This window comes from Aythya ferina (genome assembly GCF_964211825.1).
Source record: "Aythya ferina genome assembly, chromosome: 1".
Lineage (NCBI taxonomy): Eukaryota > Metazoa > Chordata > Aves > Anseriformes > Anatidae > Aythya > Aythya ferina.
The window spans coordinates 138,647,674-138,674,169 of NC_140296.1; the positions used below are offsets into that span (position 1 = coordinate 138,647,674).

Below are 26,496 nucleotides of genomic sequence, written 5' to 3' on the forward strand. Positions count from 1 at the left end.
ATATTCTTAAAGGTCGCCATTCTATCAAAACCACAGAACACCAAATCAAGCGTGTTATGGAAAACACAGCAGCTGCATGCTTAGTGCCACACCACTGAGGGCCCAATCTCAGTTGCCAGTAGCTAAACTACTGATACTTTATAACATAAAACATAAAATTTACTACTGTCACCACAGAATAAAACAACAGTAAAAAAGAGGGAGGAAAAATAATTAACACCAACCCCTCCTCGTTGACCATCCACATGTATAGAGCGAATGTGATCTGCCAAATCCGGGCTGGAGCTGAAGCAAGCATGGCAGTGGTCCCAACAACAGTTGTAAGCAATGCTCTTTGCAGAGGAGGCAGGAATTCCTTGCCCATTCATCATTACTGGAGTCGAACGCCCACTGGAAATTGTGCTGTCTACATCCATAATAGTGCTGCTTATGCTGTAAGAAAAGGAGACTGTTTGTATTTGTTACACATTAATGGAACATATAAAAACTGTAGCTCTTTAGGGCTTTTCATCAGATTAATTAAGACAGGATAAAAAGGAGACTTGAAACATATTATTACGGCTCATCACCTTAAATACAGTAAAATATTCAGTCAGGGCATAACCACTATCACTCCATAGTGTAACTTCTTCTGGACACTGTCAACAAACGGGAGAGCTGGAAAACTTTCTTCCCATTCACTGACTTGTGAGAAAATTGTTTGTTAACACGGTTATTTTTAAACAACATCAGTCGTTCATTGTTTTTGCTAAACCTTTTTTTTTTTTTTTTTTTTTACCAGACATATATCTAGATCAGCATCCACAACTAACACTAAAGCCTTCAAAATAATACAGAAGTGAAGTTTTACAGAATGTTTAAGAGACTCCTGCACTTAACTCCAAGGCCCAGCAGCATGTCTATCACACATGTAATCTAAACTACTGAGGTTTTTGTTTGTCTTTTGACACTTTGCAGGGTCATTCTTATCAGCTATTCTGCCCTCAATCTCAGCAGGAAAAAAAAGCATGGAGTACTCTTTTCATATTAAGGCAAACAGCACAGAGACAGACAGATATTGTTCCTGGATAAAATAACTTAAAAATTAATATTAAAAATAAAAATAAAATTAAAATAATAGAATTAAAAAAATAGAATTAAAAATTAAGTAACTACTGACATAACTTTAAAAAAAAAAAAAACTTCTAAACTTGCTCGTTGCCTTTTAGAACCCTTCATGTTTCTGTCTTCCACAAAGTCATAGAACTAAAGAACAGCTCGTCTTTGAGAGGACCTCAGGAGGTCGGTTGGTCCAATTCGCTGCTCGAACAGGACCAAGTGAGATCAGGCTGCTCATAGTCTCAAATGGTTAAGTTTTTTATGGGTGTTTTCAAAGGTTGGAGCTTCTGCTACCTTTCTGAACAGCTTTTCCAATGTTTGAGTAACCTAATTGTGGAGAAAGGGAAAAATTTCCTAGTGTCTCATCAGAATTTCCAGTGTTGTAACTTCTCATCTGTTGCCCTTCCATCTTTTTTAGTTGAACAGTTGATGACTGCCTTCTCCTTTCCTATGCAGTCCTAATCAGATCACTGAGAACAGCAATAAGCCTACCCTTCTTATTCTAAAACTGAAGAAACCCAATCTCTCAGCCTCTCCAGGTACAGGATTTGCATCAGCCTTCTATCTGTTTTGGAGGTCCTCTGCTGAACACTATCCAGTATGTCAGTATCTGGGATGAGCCCCAAAACAGACACAGTGATCCAGACACAGTCTTAATTGTGCCAAGTACAGAGGGAGAATCACTTATGTTGACCTGACATATACCCTTTTACTAACACAGCATGTGGCGGTGTTTTATGTAAGTGTCTTTAGATATCCTTCTGAGTGAAGTGCAAGGAAAAACAAACAAACAAAAAAAAAAAAACTAATGCTGTTACTTTAAATGAACAGAATATCGTTTCCTATTCATTTCTAACTTTTATCATACATCTTTTTCTCCTTCTACCTCTTGTACAGATTTCTGTGCTAGAGCATTCTGCTTTTAAATGCATCAGTGCTGTTCCATATTTCTCACACCATTGCTGCTTACATACCCATTACTGTTGTATTACGTATTTTAAGATGGATGCAACAAAAACAGCATCATTACTCAAAACTAGAGCATATCATTAGGATGTTTGTTTCCTTGCTCTAAAACCCTTGACTAGCAATCTCAAATCATCTGTACTTTTTTCTTTTAAACTGTGCTAGCAGTTTTCCTGATGTTTCTGATGATTTCAAAAATCATAGTTTTCCTCGTTTGTGTTCTTCCTCTCCTGTCACCCACCATAGCTATTCCACTGCATTTCTCAATATCAAATTTCATTCCCTAGTAAAAAATAAATAAATAAAAAATAACAGATTCCCTTTGCAATGCTTTCCCATTAAGATTTAGTTTTAACTACCCCAAGTAATTCAGTTTCATGAGCAAACTTTGATCTAGAAGAGCAAGCTACCAGTAAGGTAACACTATGGAAAATGCTGACTACCACTACCCAGACAACCCTTAGAAATCGCCTTCCAACTCATTAATCTCCTTCTATTATTAAAACTGAAAAGTTATTCTTAGGCTTTTGTTTTCCAAATTAATCCAAATGAGAAAGTTTTAGAGACCCTTTCAACAGGTTTGGACTTTAATAGAAATCTATCAAAAATAAACTTGCTAAATACTATACAAATACCATGCTTAATTTTTTATTTTTCAAAAAAGGTCTAACAATTTACGAGACATGCCTTCTCTCAAGTGAAAGCCATACTGGCACTTTCCTGCTACAGAGCATTTTACCATGTGCCCATGATTATTCTCCTCCATCTTCCATATCCTGAATACACCCAGCCACCCCACCTTCTTTCTTCTGCATTACAAGTAGTTGTCTTGGTTCCTTTCATAATGTAAGTTCACAATCTGTGACTAGTGATAAAGCAAAGGTGGCCAACAGAAGACTACAGATATGGTTTTGAGTCTGTTCCACATTTCTGTCTTTCCCCAAAAGACTGTTTTATAATCATCAGAAACGTCCAAAAAAAAAAAAATGCAACTAACACAGAGTTGAAGTTACAGACCTAACAGCCACTAACTGCAAACTACTGAAATAGGCATTAGTACCTTTCTATGAAATTGTTATGCTTTAAGTGAAAAATACATTGCATTCAATTCCAATTTTCCCCCATGCCAGGCCCACTACAACAGATGCACCAAGGAACTGACATTCCTTCCTCAGCTGATACCTATGCCAAAAATTACCTCTGAAAGTAAAAATCAAGTTATGGAAGCAAAATCTACCAATGGGATGAAAAAGAAAATTATATAAATAACTTAATGCAGCTCCCACACACCTGAGTTCTAGAGTTACCCAAAGAGTTTCCACAAAATCAGCATTCAGGAGCAGCTTTGAACCCAGACCGACCACTTCTGTTGAACAAAGTAGCATTACATTGATCAAGGGTTCCAACAGGAAGTTGCTTAATGAAGGATGGCAAGGCACTACAGACACATTGCTCCTACAATAGCCCTCTCTGATCATTTCAGGGGAATAAAGAGTCCTAACTTTCTCACAGCTGAAAGGTACTAACCTACCAGATTTTAATCAGCGTTTCATGCGGGAACTCAAACTTCCAAGCTGTCAGTCCGTGTTTCACTGACAGCATTACTACCATTCCCCAAAACCCCACAAACAAGCCTGTTGCAAAAAGACTAAGCTGCAACATGGTGCTGGCAACCACAAGGACAGTCTCAGACTGGTTATTCAGATTAGTTCTCTCATGGGTTCCCTGCTTTTGAAGCTTGGTCTTGAGTGGGAAAGCAATTAAAAAGCACAGCCCAGTACAAGTTCTGTGAAGGATGGGTGCGTGCATGTCTGCATATGTGGTTTCACTAGTTCACAGGCATGTAGCACAATTAATTTCTAAGCTGCAAGGAAAAAAACTCATTGATCAACTTGTAGCATGAGAGAGGTTATTTCATATTATAAGCGCAATGCAACATACACTGACCTCCTCCAAACCATAGGTCTGCGTTTTTACAGCTCAGGAAATGCAGATATTCAGGCTTTTTTTTTCCTTCAATATGCTATCCTACTTGTAGAAAATTATTCTTATTTTTGGAGAAAAATATGTAAAAGTTGGGACTAGAAATAATGATCCAGCCAACAACACAATGGGTAAGTTTATTAATGACAGGAGAAACCAGTAACACTTCAAGAGCCAATCTGGTTGTAACGGTTTAAATGTTTGCTTAGTTTAGTTCTAATAGCCTAAGTGCTTGCTAAAGGCTAACATTAGCGTTGCATCCCTGGAGGTTTTTAAGAGACGTGTGAATGTGCAACAAATGGACATGGTTTAGCAGCGGGACTCTGTAGGTCAGGCTGTCAGTTGGACTTGATGATGTTGAAGGTCTTTTCCAATCTAGATTATTCTATGACTCTAAGATCAAAATTTAATATTAGAGCAACTGGAATAAAAAGGTTGCCCACAGCACTTAAAATAAGAGGTAACGTACAGAATTTCTTGGAAGCAAAGGATGAAGTTTTACACTGGACTATGCTTCTATAGTCTATTCAAGAGATATAAAAAATTAAAAATAGGTAACTGAAATCCAGATGAGTGATAATAGGTCAATATTTAACAGAACGCCTTCCTTTCTTCTAGCTTGCTTAACCAAGACATTGGAAGTGCAGATGAATATTGCTGTAACAGAACCTACTATAGAAATAGGTTAATTGCTTATAAACCAAAACGGCCAGGGGTCACACAACCAGAGATCGCCATTCTCTGATTGTTCTTCTGACACGTTCCCGTAAAACGCAAGAAACTTGCTATTCTAATACATTCCTTTTCAAGAAATAACCAATTTTTTTTTTCCCCTCCAGAAGCAGCCTATTGCAGGTCATCAGCCATATAGTACTGCTTTACTCTAAAAACCTAGATTTTGGGGAGGTGTGGGGGGGAAGTAGGGGGTCTCTCTCAGTGAGTTCTGAGACACCTGGGAAAGAGGTAAAGCCTATGAAGAGAATCCATAAAATACCTAACGACCAGCAACATCTGACATGTTGTATACAGCTTATGCATATGTGCTTTTTCTCTAGCAGGCCATATGCTGAGGAAGTATCAGGAAGCTTTTCACAGAAAAGTTCACAGTATATATGGCATCAGAGAAGACACTTGACTTGGAAGGTCATCTGCTCTTCAATTGCCATTTCAAGATAAAGGAGAAAAATGATGGTAGGTTTCATAATCAAAACGGTGGCTGCTGCTGAAGTCTGTCAAGAACTCACTGCAATACTTTTTGCTAGATCTGCTGATTTACCTACCCACTGTGTCATTCCTCTGGACTTCAGAAAGGACACAAGAGCAGGACGCTCAAGTGGGTAAAATGCATGCACATGTTCCAACATTTTATCTAGCCCACTTCAGTATTTTCCCAACGTGAAGCATGGCAACCCAGCCCAAACAGGGCTGGACCACTATGGCAGTGTCTGTTTATCTTTCAATCTCTGAATAGGGATTTCCAATCCAATCTGACGCTATCTGCTTAGCACGACCCAAGAAAGGGAAAAGTCCTGTAACAAAAGGGAAGGTAATAATGGAAAGTACATCTCCTGCTCTGCTTTCTTCTTGCTTTCCCATCTGAAATCTACACCTCCAAACAAGGAACTAATAACATGAATCAAGAAGAGAACAGAAAAAAAGTGAAGAAAGCAGAGACATTCTGGAAAACCAGAGATTAACATATATATATATAAACAAACATATTTTAGGTAAATAATTTAAAGCAAGCTTTCCCTTGCCACCCACCCCGCCCCCCAGTCCTTTTTCCCCTCGCCAGGAGATCAGTTTAAATCCTGACTGCCACTATCAAAGCAGAATGACACTAGTCGAATTTAAGGGCTTGTGGCATTCCCCTATTGCTAGTGACAGACAGGTCTGGGTTTGCTCCCAAGCTGTAAGCAGGCTCCAGCTCTATTGTAATGGATCTATAGACCATAGCCTGATGAAGAACATTAGACATTTGAGTTTCAGAGAGTTCAACTCAGAGGTCATCCCAAACAATAGAGCATCAAAAACAGTCACTGCTGGAGAGAGCCTGCATACACAATAGCTGTTTTTAAGAAGCACCATTCAAAAGACTGACTAATTACTAAAATTTAAAACTGTTACAGCAAGCACAACAACATAGTCTTCCAGTTTGTTATTCCCCACTTTCATCCTAATCCAAGCATCAGAATCAACCTGAAGTAAAAAAAAAAAAAAAAAAAAAAGTGAGATTTTTAGGACCAAATGCCAATCCAAAATGCCTACTAAACCACTACCCAATTTTTACCAAGCCTGTAAACGCTGGCAAACAATGCCTTCCTTCCAGATGCAGCAAGGTAGAACTGAAAATACAGTCTTCTCAGAAGAGCTGGACCTTTTCTCCTTCTCCGATTTTTCCTATATTAAGATCAACAGCTTTGAAATGAAACTGACATTTAAAGTGCATTCATTAAGCAACATAATTAATGTAAGCTGAAGTAGAGGAATCGTTACCTCAAAGGCTGTTTGAGGTCTTATTTTTACATTTTACCTCTAGCTAAAAATAATCACCTTGATAACGAGGATGTATTAAGGTTTTTTCTTAAGCATCACTTTCATGTTAAAACATTAGTACCTGCACAGTCTATGGTGTATGTGAACCAAATGCATCTTGCTGCTTAAATCCAGTCCAAACTGCATTTAAGAACAATCCTGAAACTAAAGCCTTAGCAATAGCAGCTTAAAAACTTGGTAGAAGTTAGCAGCCATTTCTACCTTATAAAGAGAACACACACAAAAAGTTCTTCAAGCATTTTCAGTCCTGGCTTGTTATTCTTCTTTAAGAATTTGAGTGAAATTAAGCCATTGTTGGAGTCATGTAAGTACAACTGTTCCCTTTGAGGAAAGAAAAAAAAAAAACAAACAAAACAAAAAAAAAAAAAAACACTCCAAATTCTTCCCAACTTAAGACACACAAATTTCCAACCACTTCGCTTACCACATTCACATTTGGGTACTAACTGCTGTATACAGTTAAACATGAATGAAAATGTAACGAGCCTGTGATTTGCATTGTGAATGCATTCAAGAAAATGGTGTATTGCACATCATTCCTGATGCACGCTTAGCTCACCAAGGAGACTGATTTCCTCACTACTGCAAGTAATCCCTTCCATTGAATTTAATGAATGAAATGTCCCAAATTTTTTCTTTCCCTTTTTTGTTAATCTTTCAGAACAACAGACAGTAGGAGTCTAGAAAGAGTATCAATTTAAAAAAAAAAAAAAAAAAAAAAAGGCAGCAAGAACAGCATAATTGCATTTTTACTTTCCATGAACCCTCATTAGACAGTGGGCACTTCAAGAAATAGTAGAGCCAGGCACCAAACACATGCACAAAAGCCCAATCAATTTACTATTATATTTTTAATGTCTGCTAGACATACTCCCTCTAGACCTTAACTGAAGTAACCTTCCCTCAGGCAAAATTCAGACCCAACAGATGGGCCTTATACCATGCCCTTGAGGGTCAACAAGCAGTTCAGCCTGATCAACAGGAGCTCATTGCAGAGCTACAGTACCTCCACTGAGAATGCTCAGCCTCCAGTCCCCAGATGTTCAGTACGTAAGCAGAGGACCCAGATGATTTCAGCTACCACCAAGGGAAATGACTTGACAGATCCTATAATAAATAAACTCATCTTGTAATGGAACAAATTTAAAACCAACATAGACTTCAGGGAACACACACTGCAGTGTTGCTAAAAACACTGCAGAATAGCCATCAAGATGCACTGTGACTAATGAATCTTTTAAAAGTTTCTTCTGAACTACACAATGATGAAGTCATAAAGCATCAAATCCACAGAATACTGCCTCTGACTAGACAGAAGCATAATTAACATTCAAGAATCCAAATACTGTGAACCTCACTGGAAGTAGGTGGCTATTTTAAAGATAAAAAATACCCTGCTAGTTTCTTTAGCTTTCACTAGCTTGTGAAGTATATTGTTATTTGCACAAAGTTTCAGTCATTTTGTTCCAATTCATATGAGACAAATTACAAGACTGAACTGAACACTCAAGAAACTTAGAATAATGGAAAATTCGTGAATGACAGGTATTTCTTACAACAACTTCAAGGGTTAAAACCTGGAACTCCTACAGAAAAGCTTTTACAACATGGAAGACCAAATCACAATTAGGTACTAATCCCCACACAAAACAAACAGCACCAATCGCAATCATTCCGTTACAAATGCCAATTCAAAACAGAACAAAAATTGAAAGGAAAAAACTGACTCGCATAGTGACACACCTGAGTACTACATAATCTTCATTTCACCAGGACAAATCAAGAGTGAAAAGAAACACTTCAGTAGTTACCTCATTTCTAAATCCCTTTTCAAGGCAGGGTGTAGAAGTCTGGGGCACAGCTTGGACCAACAGACCAGTTCCACAAAAACTGCAGGCCACCTAGCAGTTTCTCAGCTTTCCGAAGCCAGCAAGTTCAAAGTGATTTACACTTATTATTTCCTATAGAATTCCTATGTAATCAATGGACAGGTGAAGATAAATCCTCGAAGTATGAAAGTGATCACATGATGAACCCTGAGCTCCCATCCTTCATAGGATACATCTGTACTGCATCTGCATATTATTTTTTATATAAATCTCTTATCACTTCCAAACATAGGAGCAGCTATATATTCTCCAAGCATCACCACATGATTACCTTTTGCCTCTTTATGTTCCGCTCAACAATAGAAACTGCAAAGCAAAGCTGTTAGAAACTGAAGTAGGACAAACATTGTTCAAAAGAGCTAACAATTTCAGTTGTAAATACCAGAAAATGCTAAGTTAGCTCTGACATGAAAGCAGAGAAAGAATAAATAAAGCTTTGCATTAATATTTAACTTCTGCTGACTTGTATGAATATCAAGTAAACTTTACTACCAACCTCTTCACAGTGTTAGTATCAGAACATCAACATAATGATTACCAGTATTTAATAAAACACAGTTCACTTTGCTTTATGCTCTCAAAATGAACATGTCAATTTAAGAGTGAGATTAAAGCAGATCCAAAGAAAAAAATGAGAGCTCACAAAACATGAGCGACCACTATGAGCCAGCAACAGAGTGAAGAACTTTAACTCTTGTCTGATCTTTTTTTGTTCCTCTTTCCACCTTTGGCAAGTTCAGTAATTTATGATATATCTACATATGTAACACATATTTCTACTACTAAATTTGCAGGATTATCAATTTAACTCCCCAAATCAAACATTTGTGTTCCACAAGGAAAACAGCTCCCCTCATGTTAATGAATGTAGTTTGACTGCAATATTAAGATGTCATGATGGTTTGCTGTTCCCAGAGGCTGTTTTTTTGTTGTGTTTTTTTCCTCCATTTATCCAGCAAGTAATCCAAATAGAATTTTTGAAGTTGAAATAGCTTAATCTACCCGCATTTCTGAGCTTTCCTATTGATTCTCCTTAGAACACATCCAAAACCATTTCATGACTGATAATGATCAGTTTTTGAATTCAAAAAAAAAGCTACCAGAAGAAAAAATAGCATATGGAGATAAACCATCATCAAAACAAAAATGGATTGCAGAATACTAAATGGCTGCAGAAGAGTAAGATCATTCATATAGCAATAAGAAATGAGCATATATGGCTGAAAACAAGCCAAAATTACATAAAGTAAAAGTCCACTACCATGTTTCAAGCACCTAAGAACTTGTGCTTCTGAGTCATTTATGCTTTTTGTTTGTTTTTAACTCAAACCTATGTTCACACAGATGAAGTTATTCTAACACAAGTTTTTCAAAATGAACAAGGCTTAAGCATTCTGCGGCCTTGAGTCCTGCATGCAGTTTTGGGTGCAACAGTATAAGAAAGATCTAAAACTGTTAGTATCCAAAGGAGGACTACAAATACGGTGAAGGGTCTGGAGGGGAAGACATATGAGGAGCGGCTGCAGCCCCTTGGTTTGTTCAGTCCACACAGAGCAGGCTGAGGAGAGGCCTCATGGCGGCCTGCAGCTCCCTCATGAGGGGAGCAGAGGGGCAGGCGCTGAGCTCTGCTCTCTGGGGACAGTGACAGGACCCAAGGGAACGGCATGGAGCTGGGACAGGGGAGGGTCAGGCTGGGTGTAGGGAAAGGTTCTGCACCCAGAGTGTGGTCGGGCACTGGGACAGGCTCCCCAGGGCAGTGGTCATGGCACTGACCCTGCCAGAGTTCAAAAAGAATTTGGACACCGCTGTCAGACACAGGGTCTGGTTTTTGGGCAGTCCTGTGTGGAGCCAGAAGTCAGACTCCATGTCCCTTGTAGGTCTCTTCCAACTCAGGATATTCCATGATTCTATAATGCTATAAATCAATCTTGAAAGCAAATCTGGAAAACTATTTATTGAGTATCTGTATAGGTATCTGTAGATTACTAAGAAATCTACATAGTGGAAAACAAGAAGTCAGGGAGATAGTTTTATTTAGTGTGACTACTGGTAATATTAACATTTGTTTGAAGTTTTTTGAAGCAACAGCTAATTTTAGAGTAAACCCATTTCGAGATTAAATGTAAATACTTGGAAAAGGGAGCAACACTGCAAACATTTCAGTTTGATGGTATAAAACTGGGAGAAGATAGAAAAGCTCTTCAAGATAGAGAAATCAAAGAAACTTAAAATAACAAACATGTACAGGAAACAAAACACGACTGAGAAAGCATGTTATGAATCACCACCTCTCTAGAGCTGTTTCCACTCTCTCTAATCACCTACTTTGATTATTTAGATTGTCAGCCCTAGAATATTTGGGTTATGTATTAATTTAACAAAACCAGTTTTTCATCTAAGCTGTAGTATACAGAGGAACAGATGATATTATAAGGAAATTTGGAATGCAAAGTGTCAGAAGAGCACTGAGAAACTACAGCAGGTTAAACGTGTGTGCCTTGTGATACAACAGCAAACGTATGCAAAAGCATTACACAAATCAAGAAACTGTAAGTGGTTCTGCCTTAAAGATACAAATAACACTGACTTTCATTTCTGGGAAACAATTCATCTTCAACCTGATTATCACCTTCAAAAGTTAAGGAACAGCAACAAGTGTTTCATCATTTTAGATCTTCACTGAAACGCAATCAGTAGTTAAAAAGAAAGTGTCACTTCTTTTAGCATGCTTTCCATTCTAAGAACCATGATTAATACAAAGTGGAAATAAAAGCCTTCAGGTATAGCGTTAAGGAAATTCCACCATATGTTACCATGACTGTCCCATTCACAGGATACCCATCCCCACTCCTGAACATCTAACTTAAAAAATAAGCAGAAGACAACCAGAAAAAAAGATGAACAAGTCCCAGAGGAGATGCAAACCTCTCCTCCAATTTCAGTTACTGTTGTTTGACTGCAGAAAAATACAGACAGGACAGCCTTCTATGAAATAGCAACTTCATACGTCAGTGAAGAGTTGCTACTTCTCAAGTATTAATCAGGCATCAAAAGCAGAGAAACCAGTGGAGTTTTCCTTCTCCAACTCATTCAGTTCATAATAGAGAGGTCATAATTATGGTCTGATTCTGTTCCACTCGATGCTAAAATAACAATTTGTAAAATTTGTCTAATATACAGTTTGGCATGCAAATCAGCCCCAGGAAATCTACCAAAGAAACACCAGAAGTATTTTTATTTCAAAAAAAAAGTTTACAATTCTCTGCTTACTACGTAATGAAAGTATTTCCTTAAGATCTTTTATATCTGAAGCCTTACTTACAACACAAACTATAATGATCAAAATATGGACCTCACTGCAATTTTGCAGGGGAACTGCTAATTTGTACAAGATGCTACATGGAACAACATTAATCTTAACAGTAACTGGAAAACCTTTATTTGTATTCTTATTGAAGTATACTTCATAAATGATACTACCCCTAATATGTGACAATAATCTTGTCTTTTACAGGCCTCTAAACCCAGATCACTTAGGTTCACTTTACTGATACTTCACAAGCTTGTTTGGATTATAGCTGCCTTACATAGTGCATCATGATGACTACATGACTTTCAAGATGGTATCAAATTAAATTTTTTGGTTTTATATCACTATCGAATATCTTAGCATATGCCTTAAGTAATACTCTATTAACGAAAGTAACCAGTACAACTACACAAGTAATCAACTGAGGTTTAGCAAATGATAGTTAAGAAATTAAATTTTAGTGTAAAGAGAACCATGTAGAAGCAAATCAGACATAGAAAACGAAATCCCAGACTACCTTTTTTTTTTTTTTTTGGCATTTTACTACCACGAAGGGAAAAAAGCATACCACATCTTGAGTGAGAGGCTGAAGATTTCTTTCCCCAATGATTTATTTTTTAGTTTTGCAGAATCACAACCTGATTGTGAACACCATCTTAATACATCATAAAACCAATGATAAATAGCAGGCATAACAGAAAATATAAACATTCCATAAGGAAAATTTATCTGAACATGTTCATTTTCTAAATATCAACAACTCTGGACATTAAGCATATAAAATGATAAAGAGGAACCAATTACATAGCTGGATAGCAAAACAAAAAAAAATCTCTAACTTGAGAAAGTTTCTAAAACTACCACTTTTTTTTTTTGGCAAGCCTTTTTTTTTTTTTTTTTTTTTTAAGCAAGAGGGGTAATGGTGAAAAAAAATCTGCTGCTCAAGGTAGATAGATTTACATTCCCACCTATTTCCCTGCAATTTACTTGGCTCCTCTACAGCAGGCACTGATTTTTCATTTCTTTTAGGTTAAGTTCTCACTTTTTCCTCAGGCTGTTAGGTATAATTCACTCCCTATCGTACCAGAAAAGTTTTCTGCATGCATCTCACTTTTTCCCCTTGCTGGAAACCCCTATTCCAATCTCAAATGCTCTATCTGCTCCCTTCTAAGCTATGTCCCCACTTTTCACCCAATAACAGCCGGAACTACTACTACCACAACACACTGGGGTCTGCACTTACTCCCATACTGCCACATTCCACGTCAGCTCTTCATACTGCTCATTCCCCCACCATTATTCCCTAATTGAGCATGTTTTATTTCTGTTTTAATACAAACAAATATATAAAGCTATTGGAAAATATGCAGATCTGAGTAACACCAGCAAAAGTAGAATATTTTTACTGCATTACCCAAGAATTTTGATCTGTGAGCAGCTTCAGAAATGCACATCACACTTTTCCCAAAGATGCTCAGGCTGCATGCAATATGCAGCTTAACTGGAAAGTGTGTGTTGGGTGTGGAGGGCGTTGGAAATCAACGCAGCTCCTTCCACTTCTGCCTAGGAAATCCCCTAAAGTTGCTCACCAGTAAAAACCTCACATTCAAGAGTTGCCAGACTTAACCGTGTCACAAAGTTAAGCAAAACGCACGTAGGCCTGTGTGAATGTACAAACCCAACATAAAAGTCATACCAATTATCTCTCACACTGAATAGGAAATTATTTCTCAAATTCTATGAAGTGTATTTAAATATTACTACAAACAGTTCATTACAGCAAGCTCTTTCATCTAGTCCGCAAAAAGACCTCATGTTAACCACTCAATTATACCAAGCAACAACTCTAGTAATAAAGATACTAGCTGTTTAAAGTTTCTCGGCTGTTTTGTCTTCCCATCAAAAGCTATTTTCTTCAGTGCCAGAAAGGACTGAGCATAACAATTACAGAAACAGTGTTTTTATTCTGCAATTTGAAAGCAAATAACAACAAACGCAGACAATACTGATATAATTTTCAGCAGAATTTTGGGATCTTGTGGAATCTCCTATGCAGCCTACTGTAACACATCAGTATTACACACATACTACAAAAATTTAATGACTTAACCACCTTGCCATAAGCGTTAATGAATGATTCTTCACTTCCTGGATAGGAACAAGTGAGACTATGCAGCAGAGAGGCCTGAAGCACTTTTTAATCTGGTCACATGGATACATGAAGCATACCTATTAGTACCATATGCCTTCCTGATTATATTTCAGTTTTACTATTCTGCCTTCATAAACATCACTCTTACAATTCATGTGTCACTGCCTAGCCTGCCTTGAAAATTACTCGCTTTTGAAGGTTTAAAAATGAGATCAAATAAGAACTCTAAAGAACTAATTTTTAAATCAGCACACATATTAGAATGCTGACTACATCTTCATTTTAAACAAGGTCAAAAAACTAAGGCTAGATTCTGGATTCTTCATCTTTTCATCTACATCTTATTGTTCAGTCTGTTAGTTTCACTCTGCCTTACTCCATTCTATATAAAGAAGAAAATAAAAATCTTAAGCTATAAAAAGAAGAACAAAAATCTTAAGCATAAAAATGTTTATTATTAAAGAAAACCTTCCTTGAAATGGGCATTTTCAAGTCTGAGCGAAGAGCTGCTCACCTATTACACTGGGACAGAATATTTCTAGAAGCATTCTACGCATCTGTGTGATAAGATAGTTAAGTTTCCTTGAATGTTTGTTTTAGTTGGGTTCTCTTAGAAAGCTGAGGCTTATGTTGTCACATCGTCAGTCCCTCCCAATAACTGATTTCAGGGGCAAGTAACGATAGAGGTGAAGAGGCTGAAATCGGCTGTTCTGTAAAAAAGACTGCATCTAAGGAAGAGATTGCTGCACGGGTCAAGCAGCCACCTGTTAGGTTTGGCCTACCAGCTACTCAGTGAGCACTCATGTACTTGGTCAGGAGAACAGCACGTGCATGCCTGAGGCTGAAACATAATTTCAGTACCTCTTACCTGGTTACCTGGTCAGTCAGAGGAGGGAGCAAAGGACAAACTTCTAAAGAAAGCTAAAGATGATGTAAGAACAAAAGACCAGGGATAACTTCTAAGCAAACTACACAGCAAATTCACAAGGGTTAAAAAAAAAAAAGTCATATGATATTTTAACTTCTGCTAAACATCTTACTACAACTGCAAGGTCTACCACTGCTCTAAATCAAACAACCTGATAATAGAATTATTTCAGATTTAAATACACTTCCTAATAAGCTTTCAACCTAACAACATTTAAACAATTTCAGCAACCTAAGTGTTTTTAAGTAAATATTGTAGTTCAGCAGTAACTGAGCTGCAAACACACTTTCACTGCATTCACATCTGCTATTTAAACCAAAATCCCTGCATACACTTATGTCTAGCTTTACAGCCCAGTGATGAGCTCAGCTACGTATTTTTTTTTTTAAATAATCAACTAAACCATTATTTTTGCTTTTAAAGGAATAACAAAAGTTTCTTAGCATTGTAGAAAGATTATTTGCTTGCTCCAAAGGAATGTATCCATCCTTTCAGTACTCATCTGAAGTTGAAGAAAGGCACAAGAAAATTACCAGCATTCACATGCTGATAACAGCCTTAGTCCTAACTGTAAATCTGGAGGATAACTAGACCTGAATGCAGCCCATTATTAGTGAGACAGGCTGATCTGAGCTCACTCAAAAATAGTAGGCAAACTTTAGCACAGTAACGGGAACACGGCATGGTTCCCAGGAAAAACCTGGGCCTGGTATCTCATTGATTTGTAATCGTCTCAGAGTTATTGCACTGAACTCTCCCTACTGATACCACTGAGCTGAAAATGCCACCTGGTTATCTTAGATATCAGTTTGGTTTGTGTTTTTTTTTTTTTTTTTTTTTTTTGGGGGGGTGGGGAGAGAGTGTTTAAACCTGCTTTAACACAACAAAGTCCAACTATGTGCATGAGAAAAGCTAGTTAAAATTCACCCCAAATTTTAGGGCATCAGTATTTAACAGGTAAAAAAAAATTGGGGGGTTGGACCCGATGATCTTTTGAGGTCCCTTCCAACCCCTTCGATTCTGTGATTCTGTGCCATTTGTACCTTGTATTTTTTCAAAGGTTTACAGATTTCCTAGAGTAATGCACCAAATTATTTATTCTCTATTAGCAGATAACTGTCAACATACTTGCAAAACATTATTATCAGAAGTAGCTGAACAGTAGCTACATCTCGATTACATGCAAGCTTTCCTGTTCAGTTTAAGATGTAGTTTGTTTTGTAGTTCATTCCACTAAAACAAATTCAAACAGACAACCCATTGATAATTAAAGAGAATGATAAAGGCTGTATGCAGAGAGAGAGGAATTTGATCACTTAAGGAATTCAGGCGCTCTCACCACACCCTCTTATTTAATCAAATTTTCTAAAGAGGAAACAAGAAAAAAATCCCAAGCCTAGAGGCATGATCTGAATGCTCCCAAACCTGCCTACACCAGGCAAACCTTTACCAAGTACACCCTTCTGCCACCTTCCTCTTGCTTAACCTAGGGACCGTGAATTCAAGCGTGTTAGCGCAACCTCCCTCTCTCCTCCCTGCCTTGGGTAATCTTGCTGTGCCACACTCTGTGAGACAACATGGCACCAAGTTCCTTAGGACTTCAGAGACAAAAAGTTAGATTCTTCATTCAGGACACAGGTAGACAGCAGAGATCACAGACCGATGTCCAATATACTATTCATGTAAGACATTTCACAGATAAAACATCATTCTCCAGTACTTACAGAATTTATACTTCAATGCAGATGTGACCAAACCAATGAACGGTCAAGCCTTTAAGGAATTTAATACGTTATCATAAACCTGCATCTCCACCTCTACATCCAAACTGTTCCCAGCTTTTCTGCATATTTCCTACCTTTCCCAACACTCTGCTTGTCTGGTTGATCATCCTAAGGACACACATTATGCTCTCAGCAGCTGATAAGGGGCAGCTATCATTTGTATCAGTAGGCCAAGTGACTCGTTGGACTATGCATAGCAAAAATATTAATGCAGTCTACCACACTGCAGCAAGGAGCGTACGCAAAACATTTTTATTTTTTATCACCAGGAATAAATGGCACTCTGTTTCCTACCCAACTCAACAAGCAGGCTGTGAAACTACACTACACAATTCCCTCTCAGCATCTCTGTTTTCAGCATGGAAGTTCCAAGATGAAACTTCGCAAAGATTAAAACCAAAGACGCAGCCCTCGCTTAAACCACTAGGCACAAAGAATCTCACTCAGCAGCTCAATTTGCACCAATGGTACTGGAAAGGAGCAACGAAGAGTGCACACACAGATTTAATTGTGCCACTATAACAAGAGAAGCATGAAAACAATGACAGAAAAAGAAACGTACACTAGCTCTGGAGTGTACAAGCAAAAAGTAATGGGGTTGTACCGCCAGAAAACCCATGCAACTAATTTCTGTTTTTTCCTTAACCTATAAATTGACATGACTAAAAAACGGTCGAGATTAGCACCGAATTTGATGAAAACAAAATATATATATATATATATATCTTAAAATTCAACTATATACCTTTTGTTTCTCCAGAAATCCATATTTATGGGATTTCAAGTAAAAAAAACTCAGCTTCCAAAAAAAAAAAAAAAACCCACCACCTTCCTATCTTGCACAAGTTTGAAAGAATGAAAACGTAACACTTGTGAGTCCTGAAGCCTCAGAAGTCAGGTGGAAACCAGAAGAACCATTTTTTTTTTTTTCCCTTTCTTATGGTTTTCAGGCAATTATACAGTTTTGGGGAACTGACTCATGGGGCTTTTGTTTGTTTGTTTTTATCCCTTGAGGTTAGATCTAGTGATGTCACACTTCGGCAGCATGGGTATTTCTCTAGCTACTCAGAATTTGACCTAACATATTTAAAGAAAGTGTCTGGGCCAAAATACGTAATTCTTCACAATTAATAATGAAACCTTCTCAAGAAAAGTAACAGAACTGTTTGTACTAACTCACTCTACAATGAAGCCTGATACTTTCTTAATGCTAAACTGAAATATCTTAAAAAAAAAATTGAAGTTTCTTAAAGTATTTGAAAGGACTTACTAGCAAAGGGAGTGACAAAATTCTATTCCCACGCCCATTTTTCATTCAGTTTCCCGTCTGCCAAATAAGCCATATCACACGCACCCAAAAAAGCCACTAGCTAAGTCGTGTTCCTTGAAATGCTCAACTTCGTGGGCTAAACGAGACCTGAAATGCAGAACTCAGCCATGTGTGAGAAGCTGCTTGTGCCTTCTCACGAGAATCAAGCCGAAGTCACGGCAGCAAAAGACACGTACCTTCAGGACGTGGTAAGTAAAGGAGTAACCTTTAAAATTTACTCATTCAGAATTGATCCAAAAAGGAGTCTGAGCCTCAAATTACCAAGTCCTGCTTAATGCAGCACATGCTAATCACCCGCGCGTGCCTAGTGCTGAAAGGCCGGTCCCTCTCCTGTTGGCTGCAGCGGGATTTTGCCCCAGGCAGGAGGGATCCCCGCTCCCATTTGAGCCCGGAGCGGGCAGGACCCGTGCCCAGCGCCTCCCCTCCCTCCCCGCACCAGGGCGGCCTGGCGGGGCGCACGGCACGACCCGCGGGACCCCCGACAGCAGCTCCCCAAAACAGCACCGAGGCTGCTCGGGGAGGGGGGAGCATCGCCCCGGGGACCCCTCGGGGCTGCGGGCGGGCGCTCCCGGGGCAGGGTCCGGCCCCCCCCACCCCCCCCCACCCCACCCCCCGGGCCGGCGCTGCGAGGCGGGGAGGCCCCGCAGGCCATGGCGCCTGGCCGGGCCCGGCGGGCCCCGCACTGACCTGTCCTCCGAGTCCATGCGGCTCAGGGGCTCGCCGTCCGACGACATCTCCAGGCTGCCCCGCCGGCCCCCCGACGTGGCGCTGCAGCTGCTGCTGCCGCTGCCGCCGCCGGTGCCGGTGCCGTAGCCCTCGTCGCCGCCGCTGGACACGCTGCTGCTGCTGCTGGAGCTGGAGGAGCTGGAGCTGCTCCCGCCGCCGCCGCCGCCGCCTCCGCCGCCGCCGCGGCCCAGCCCGGCCTCCTGGCTGCCCCGGGGGCCCTTGGGCTCCTCCTTGGCGTCGGCCTCGCTGCTGCCGCCGGGGCTGAGCGAGCGGGTCTCGTCGCTGCAGCAGCCGCTGCTCGTGCTGCCGCTGCTGCTGCCCACCAGGCTGCTCGCCTCCTCCTCGCCGCCTTCCTCCTCCTCCTCTTCCTCCTCCTCCTCCTCGTCTTCCTCCTCCTCCTCCTCCTCTTCCTCGTCGTCCTCGTCCTCCCCGTCCCCGGCCTGGCTGGCGCTCTCCGGGCTGGGCTCCGACATGCTCTCCGCCTCGCCGTTCAGCAGCAGCAGCGGCTCCGGCTCCGCGGCGGCCGCCACCGACGACGACGAGGACGAGGGCGACGACGAGGAGCCGCTGCCGGCGGCGGCGACAGCGGCGGCAGCCGCCACCTCCTCCTCCTCGGCGGCCGCCGCCTGGCCGGGCAGCAGCCCCTCCGGCTCCGCCATGTCGCTGCGAGCGGCCGCCATGGCGCCTGCCAGTCGCTAAGAGCCGAGCGGGGCCGGGCGCGCGCGCGCGGCCGGCGGCGGGGGCGGGCGCGCGGCCGCGCGCTCTCGCTCCCTCGCGCGCTCTCGCCCGCTCGCCCGCCCGCCCTCCCCCCCCCCCTCTCTCTCTCTCTCTCTCTCTCTCTCTCTCTCTCTCTCTCTCTCTCTTCCCCCCCTTTACTCCCGCCCCGCGCCCTCCTCACCCGCACAATCGCGCGGCGGCGGCGCGAGCCGCAAAGAGGAGGGGCCGCAGCGCCGCCAGCGCCGCACGCGCTACGGGAGGCGCCCGGGGACAAACAACGGGCGGAGGGCGGGGCGGTGGCGCCGCGAGGGGCGGGACCGCGGGGAGGGGGCGGCAACGGGCGGGGCGGGGCGAGCCAACGGCCCCAACGGCCGGTCCCAACGGCTCTCGTGTGGGACGGGGCGGACCCGGGCTGGATGCTGGGGTCCCGAGGCGGGGAGCTGCGGGCTGAGGGGAGCGGGCGGCGGCGGGAGGGAGGGAGGGAAGGAGCGAGGCGCCGCGCTGACGGGACGCGGGGTGACCGCAGGGAGGGACGGGGCCCGCGGCCGGGCCGTGGCAGCGCCCCGGCGAATCATCAGAAGGCGAGCCCGGCCGAGACACAAAGGAGGCAGAAAAAGGGTTTTTCAGCGGCGCTGGCAAAAAGGAGCGAGGAGGTCCCACTGCGCAGCCGGGAGGGAGCGGGGAGGGTGAGCCAGACGCCGCCTCAAGCCTCCATTTGCTGCGAGGAAACGCTGTGTGGCTGCGGGGCAAAGCGGCATGGCCGAAGGTGAATGCAGAGCACAAGCTGCTTGGTTTGAGTGGAAGTAAACACAAAGAGTTTAACGTGCTAAAAGCGAGGGGGCTGGTTTTGTCTCTTAAACCCGAGGTGGAGGTTGTTAACTTGGTTGAGTTGGGAATTGTGCCCTCTGAAGGAAAAAATAGCTATGTACGTGTAAAGTGAGTGATAAATGAACAGAATGGTTGCCAATCCTATACAAGACTATCGGGGCGGAAAAACAAAAAAATTGAAAAATGAAGACATTTAATATAAAATGGAACAAAGTTCGTTAAACGTAGGTCACGCCAGGCATTGCTGCTTTCCAAGTGTCTTGTCTACATAGACATCAAGAGAGGATTTGATAAATTGTCACGTGGAAGCGATTAGCAAAAGTTTATGGGATGGGGATTTTCAGTGAAACAGGAAGGTGGGTAGAAGCTGAGCACAGAGATGAAGTTAGGTAATTCGACATTTTTGGAGGGATGACGAAAATAATTGAAAGCAGAAAACAGTATTCTGCGTGGATTTAAAATATCACATATAGATTTGTCAACTTTTAACCAATGCTTACAGAGTTGGCTACATTTAAGAAAAAAAAAAATCACGAAGTGGTTGTAGTTTCATTTAAAAACAAATGACAAAACAGAACCACAACTCGTTCCAGAAAAACATTGTTCATTCTGTGTAATAGGAAGAATATCACTGATTCAAGTTACAGCAGGTATACCTGGCATATCCGCAGAGATCCTAGATTCAAGGAAGAGTTAACCACATAGGATTCAAATCTGGAAAGGGTGCTCCTAAAACCTGCAGTAGCTTAAATGGGGATGGCTCCTAGCCCATCAACATATGTAGTTGGTAGCAACATCAGCAACACACAGTGTAGCAATACCAAAAATATAATGCCACAGTGGTGAAATAACACCACAGCGCTGGAGCAAAGGGACACGATATTGAATTAATCTTTCAAAAACAAACGAATAACGTTTTTAACCTGCAGAGAAGCATACACAAATTTATGAAACCAACAACAGTAAAAAAAGTCATGCTCGCTTTCCAGATTTCTAGAAACAAGCCTCAGCTAGAAAATGGCAATTGGTAAGAATGCGTTAAAAAAAAAAAATGAAATGCTGTTTCATCTATGTAGTATATGCATCACTATTCTAGCTCTATCAAAATAGACACCAAACAAAACCCTGAGCTTCTACATCCTCTTTGCCTCTCAGTACCCACCCCCCCCCCCCAAAAAAAAAAAAAAAAAAAAAGTGCTCTATACTTCCCTCTTTGCTTGTAAAGGTGTGGCACTCCTGTGGGTGGTATTGTCACTAATCTCATCAAACAAAAAGCAAGGTTTAAAAAACAAATGAAACCCTTTAATTCAGTCAGCAGATAGCAGTAACTGAAGTCATTCCTATGCCATTGACCCGTGCTGGAGTTCTCTGAGTGCCAGCTGTAGCAAGGGGCAGAATTGGAGAGCTGTCAGATCATGAGAATCCAAAAAGATAAAATGGAGCTAGGTAAAAGGCAGCTTTCATAACTTGAGAATATGAGCAAAAAGGGAAGGAGGAAAAATGTCTCTCAAAGAGCTCCGTGTACCCTAACGTACGTTGTCCAGCTCCATCTCACCGTGTGCTCACAAGCCTGTCACCGTAAGCTTTTTTCAAGTCTCGCTAGGTTCCCTGAGGTCATGTGTGCACGCACGGCTCCTTGTGTTCGTGTACCGAAAGCTGACAGGGTGATTCAGACCGCCCACTTTCCATTTCCCTAAGTAGAGCGGTAGAGACGCCAGCTCATTAGGTAATTTGTGTATTCAAGGAGGGTCAGGGAATGAAACCTCGAGACACAAATGAATAGGAAGGACGGTACGAACCTGCCTAATGGATATCACTTAGCAAGAGATCAGCACCGAAGAGGTCAGTCATCAAGGACTCTGATGATCTTTGGTGCCCCGCTCTCAGTTTTTCAAAACCACAAAATTCTGCGTCCAGGCTTGGTCCTCAAACACTGTAATAAAGACTTAATCAAGCACAAGGAGGAGTGATGACTTAAATCTCTTGTTAGTGAGATTCCTTTGTAACGATTTATCCAGCTTAATAAAGGCAAATCTCCTTTTTCTTCAAGGTTTTTGACTTTTTCATACCCTGACTCGACTTGAAAGAAGAGGTCAGTCTCAGAACAGGTGAGTCTAGAACTTAAAAAATGTCAAGATGAATTGTGTTTGAATAGTCTGGTAAAAGACTAAAGCAGGAGACATCGTGTTAGGAAATCCTTTAGAAAAAGTAACTTATACGTCCAGTTTCACTTCAAGTGTGAATGTTATTCTGTCATTCACACAAAGGGTTTCTGGTATGCTCGGTCTAACTTGGCATGATCAATACAACCGGGACAGTACTTTAAAGCAGAGATAGTTCTGCTGAGAAATATTAATCTGTGGTACTTGGAAGTACCTAGCAACAAAGTACAACAGGGAAAAAAAAAAAAAAAAAAACAAAAACAAAACAGTAAGCTAGCAAAACTGTTAAACTGTTCATGGTCGAAGAGTTGAAGTAGAACCATAGAACCATTCTCCACTAGAACAAACAGCCTACACAAACCTCTGGAAGGGACTCATATTGCTTTGCAGACACAGCAGAGCAGGCAGAAGAAATGAAGAGTGCACATTTTATTCTCTTACCTCAGGATCAAATGAGTGCAGGGAATTCACACTGACAGCAGAATCAATAACGAGCACGCTCCAAAGTAGTTTCTTCTTTTCTTGAGTCACAACAATTCTGCCATTCTTTTTAAAGGACAGTTAGATGAGATCATCAGAAGATTTGGTCCATATAGTGTAGGTTTTTCAAGTTTTTTTTCCTAACGTTGATCAGCTTCATAATACTATGATATGGGATGCAAGCAAATCAGACCACTTCAAAATAGCGAGAAAGGCCTTTAAGGAGAGGAGAAAAAAAAAATACCATAGGCCCAAGATACAAAAAAAAAAAAAAAAAAAAAAAAAAAAAAACAAACGATATGCACCTGCTAGGGTGCCACGGGAAATTCTGTAGAAGGCATTTGGTCACTGAGCTCTCTTCTCCTGCTCCAGCCTCCACATGCATGTCTTAAACACTCTGCAGGAAATTCCTGCTGCTTGCACCTCATGACTCACCTTGCTCACAATATTCTGCCTGCTCAGCAGCTTCTGGAAACTGCACCCTTCCCTTCTTTCTGCCCCACCCTTCTTCATCCAAATTCAAGGTCTGAGGAAGAGGCTGCAATCTACCATTGCTTCAAATAAGCATCCAGCCCGCATTTCTCACCCTTCCCTTCAGACCAGACTGAAACTGCCTCATTCTGCAATCCTGACCCCACCCTCTCCTGCAGTACCCAGTTAATTCTCCCTTTAAACTCAGCTTCCACACTCTTTTCTTTTTAAAGCCACCTTTAATCTTTCCCCATATTGTTTGCTTGAAACCAGGGACATGACCATAGGAAAATTCAAGCCCTGTTTAGGTTGGTTCAGCCTAAGGAAAGCAGCCAGGAATGTATGTTGGGCTGGAGGCCCTCTTTTGTTCCCAGTGGGCTGTGAAGCCTCTCTAGGGACATACACTGGTGTTGCACAACACTTTTTTGGCAACTGAATATCTAGAATTTGGATTCTAGGTATTGCTAGGGTCCCCCTTCCCTCTCTTCCCTCTCTTCCCTGCCCCTGTTTTGTTGCAGCTGTCATGGTGACACACTGCCCCTTCTGTTCTGCCAGCACAGCTGCCTGTGACATTCATGCCATGAGCTAGACCAAGGAACTGATTTTAGTGGTAATAGAAGGGAAAAAAAAAAAAAAAAAAAAAAAGTCATTCTGTGGATGTTGAGTCAGGAAACTTCAGAAAGCTCCAGAGAGCTCAGTTGAATGAAACTGTGTACATTAAAATAAGGCCATACAAAGAACCAACAGTTTGTTCAGGAATGGAAAACCCCAGTCTATCATTCTGGAATGTATCCAAAAGCACATCTTAACCTTAAGTATATTTGCATTTGAATTATTGTAACAACTTGCAAGATCAGAGCATCTGTGTGTTAAGCTGTGTATAGGCACAAACTGTAAGAGGAAGCCCAAGTTCTATAGGTATGCTGATACAATTGAAAGGAATAAAATATTTTACAAATTAATTAAATCTCTTCTTTAAAACACATGCTAATTGACATTAAATTTGCTGTCAAATAATACTGAAAGAAAACAAGAAGCAAAACAAGAAAGCAGGAATATTTCTTATAACTGAAAAACCTTAAAACTTTGGGTTCAAGGAATTAGAAGGCCTCATAATGTGGTTCATTTATGTCTGTTACAGAAGTGTAATGGACATAAATTTAGCTTGTCGCAAGAACTAAAAAATAAGCACATAATTTAATAGATTCTGTGTAGGTAAGGTAAACTCATATTTAGATAGAATTGAGAACCAATTCAGAATTTGCTTTAAAAGGAACAGTAACTTGCAATACTTCTGTACTGGTATACCTAACTGAGTATTAATCCTGTCACCCTGTCTCTAAACTTTTGTGAGTTCCAGGGACTTGCTTAAGTATTTGCTAAAAATGTGTGTTGCTTTCCTTTGAAACTATTCAGAAAGTTTTCCACATTCCAAAATTTACATAGCTAATAAAATACATCATAGAAGAGATTAAATATATATATATATATGCAATACTGTAACAGAAAACAGAGATTATTTTTTTTGTCATGACTATTGTCAATATTTTTGCATTATGATTCAAAAAATGTGGTTCTATAAATTATCAGAGACATTTCTTTATCCTCCCAAAATACCCTATACCTCTTTCTGTACATTTTTTACTTGACTTTTTTTTTCTTTTTCAATAAAAGGCAGCCAAAATGCTTGCATCTCAGAAGAACCAACATTCCGAAAGGCTGCAATGTAGATTAGTTTTAACCAGAGATAATTAACATATTTGCTTCCAGATTAAAGAGTCTTTACATGCTGTTAATTTGGGGAATGTGTGTTTTCTACATTCTTATGCAAAACAGAGCTGGGTTCCAGCATTAAATGAAGGTGTGCACCCAACCACAAATACAGGGTTGCCACCACTGTCTCCATTTATTTTCTGTAGGTCAGTTACTACAGATCATTACAGCAAAAGCAGGGATGGGTTGTTGCAACAGAGGGGATGATTCTGCCCAAGCACGCTGGCCAGTAAATAACAGCTTTTTTTTAATTTATTTTTTTTTCTAAAAATGTAGATGTGATGTCAAGAGCAAGTCTTTCTTTGCACACATGGAGATTGTTTTCAAAACCAGAAAGATAATCAAGATCTTGCATGTTGCAAAACTGGTGTGTAACCATTACAACCAAACAGAAATGAATAATGAATTGAATGCTAATTAAATACAAATCACAGCTTGGAAGGAGTACAAATATGCAGCAGATTTTCCATGTTCTTCTAGGATTACTTTAAACTACCATTCTTCAGTTTGTGGTCCTATCAACAATATACGTTCTTCATAGACCGATCTTATTTTTTTTTTTTACATTCATAGTTTACAACATTTAAATGAAAACTCCCTTGCAGAAATCTAGTTATAGTGTTTTTTCCTCTTTTTTTTTTTTTTTGTTTTGATTTGTTTTGTTTTGTTTTCCTGAAAGAATCTCATGATTTTTCAAGATCAAACTCTTATGAAAACGTGTCTTTCTGACCACAGTTCTGGGCTTCCCAGAACACACTGCAGTGGGACAGGCGAGGGGTCCTGGAGATGCTTAAGGATCTGGAGTATCTGTCAAATGAGGAGAGGCTGAGACAGCTGGGATTGTTCAGCCCAAGAAGTGAAGGCTGAGGGAGATCTTATCAAGTTGTATAAATACCTGATGAGGAAAGTAAAGAAGACAGAGCCAGTCTCAGTGGTGATGGGCAAGAGGCAATGACATAAAATGAAATACAGAAAATTCTATTCAAACATAAAACAAAACAAAACAAAACAAAAAAACTTCTCACTGTGAGCATTGTCAAACAGAGGAGAGATTGCCCAGAGAGGTTTTGGAATCTCCATTCCTGAAGATAACCAAAACACTTCTGGACATGGTCTTGGGCAACCTGTTCTGGCTGATACTGCTTTGAGCAGGGGGTTTGGACTAGATGACCCCTAGAGGTGCTTTCCTGCCTCAACTATTTTGTGATTCAGTATTAGTGAGATTTTATCCCTAAGTTACACAAAAACACAGCCATCATCAAATCTGCAAAACCAGTAAATATTTTTCTGTGTTCCCAGACATAAACATGTATCCCAGCTTTGTCCCATGTCCCTGCAGGGTT

At 40.8% G+C, this 26,496-nt stretch overlaps 1 protein-coding gene across 3 annotated transcripts in view; it reads right to left on the bottom strand.

Moving 5' to 3' along the window:
* AEBP2 (AE binding protein 2) overlaps positions 1-19,472 on the bottom strand; it is a 57,654-nt gene extending 38,182 nt beyond the window's left edge. For all 3 annotated transcript variants that reach the window (XM_084518268.1, XM_084518267.1, XM_084518266.1), the window contains exons 1-2: positions 18,684-19,472; positions 225-432 (exon numbers count right to left, since the gene is read on the bottom strand). In XM_084518268.1, coding sequence (XP_084374394.1) covers positions 225-432; positions 18,684-19,402 — 927 coding nt within the window. In that variant the 5' untranslated portion in view covers positions 19,403-19,472. The remainder of the gene's footprint in view (positions 1-224; positions 433-18,683) is intronic.
* Between the last annotated feature and the right edge of the window lie 7,024 nt (positions 19,473-26,496).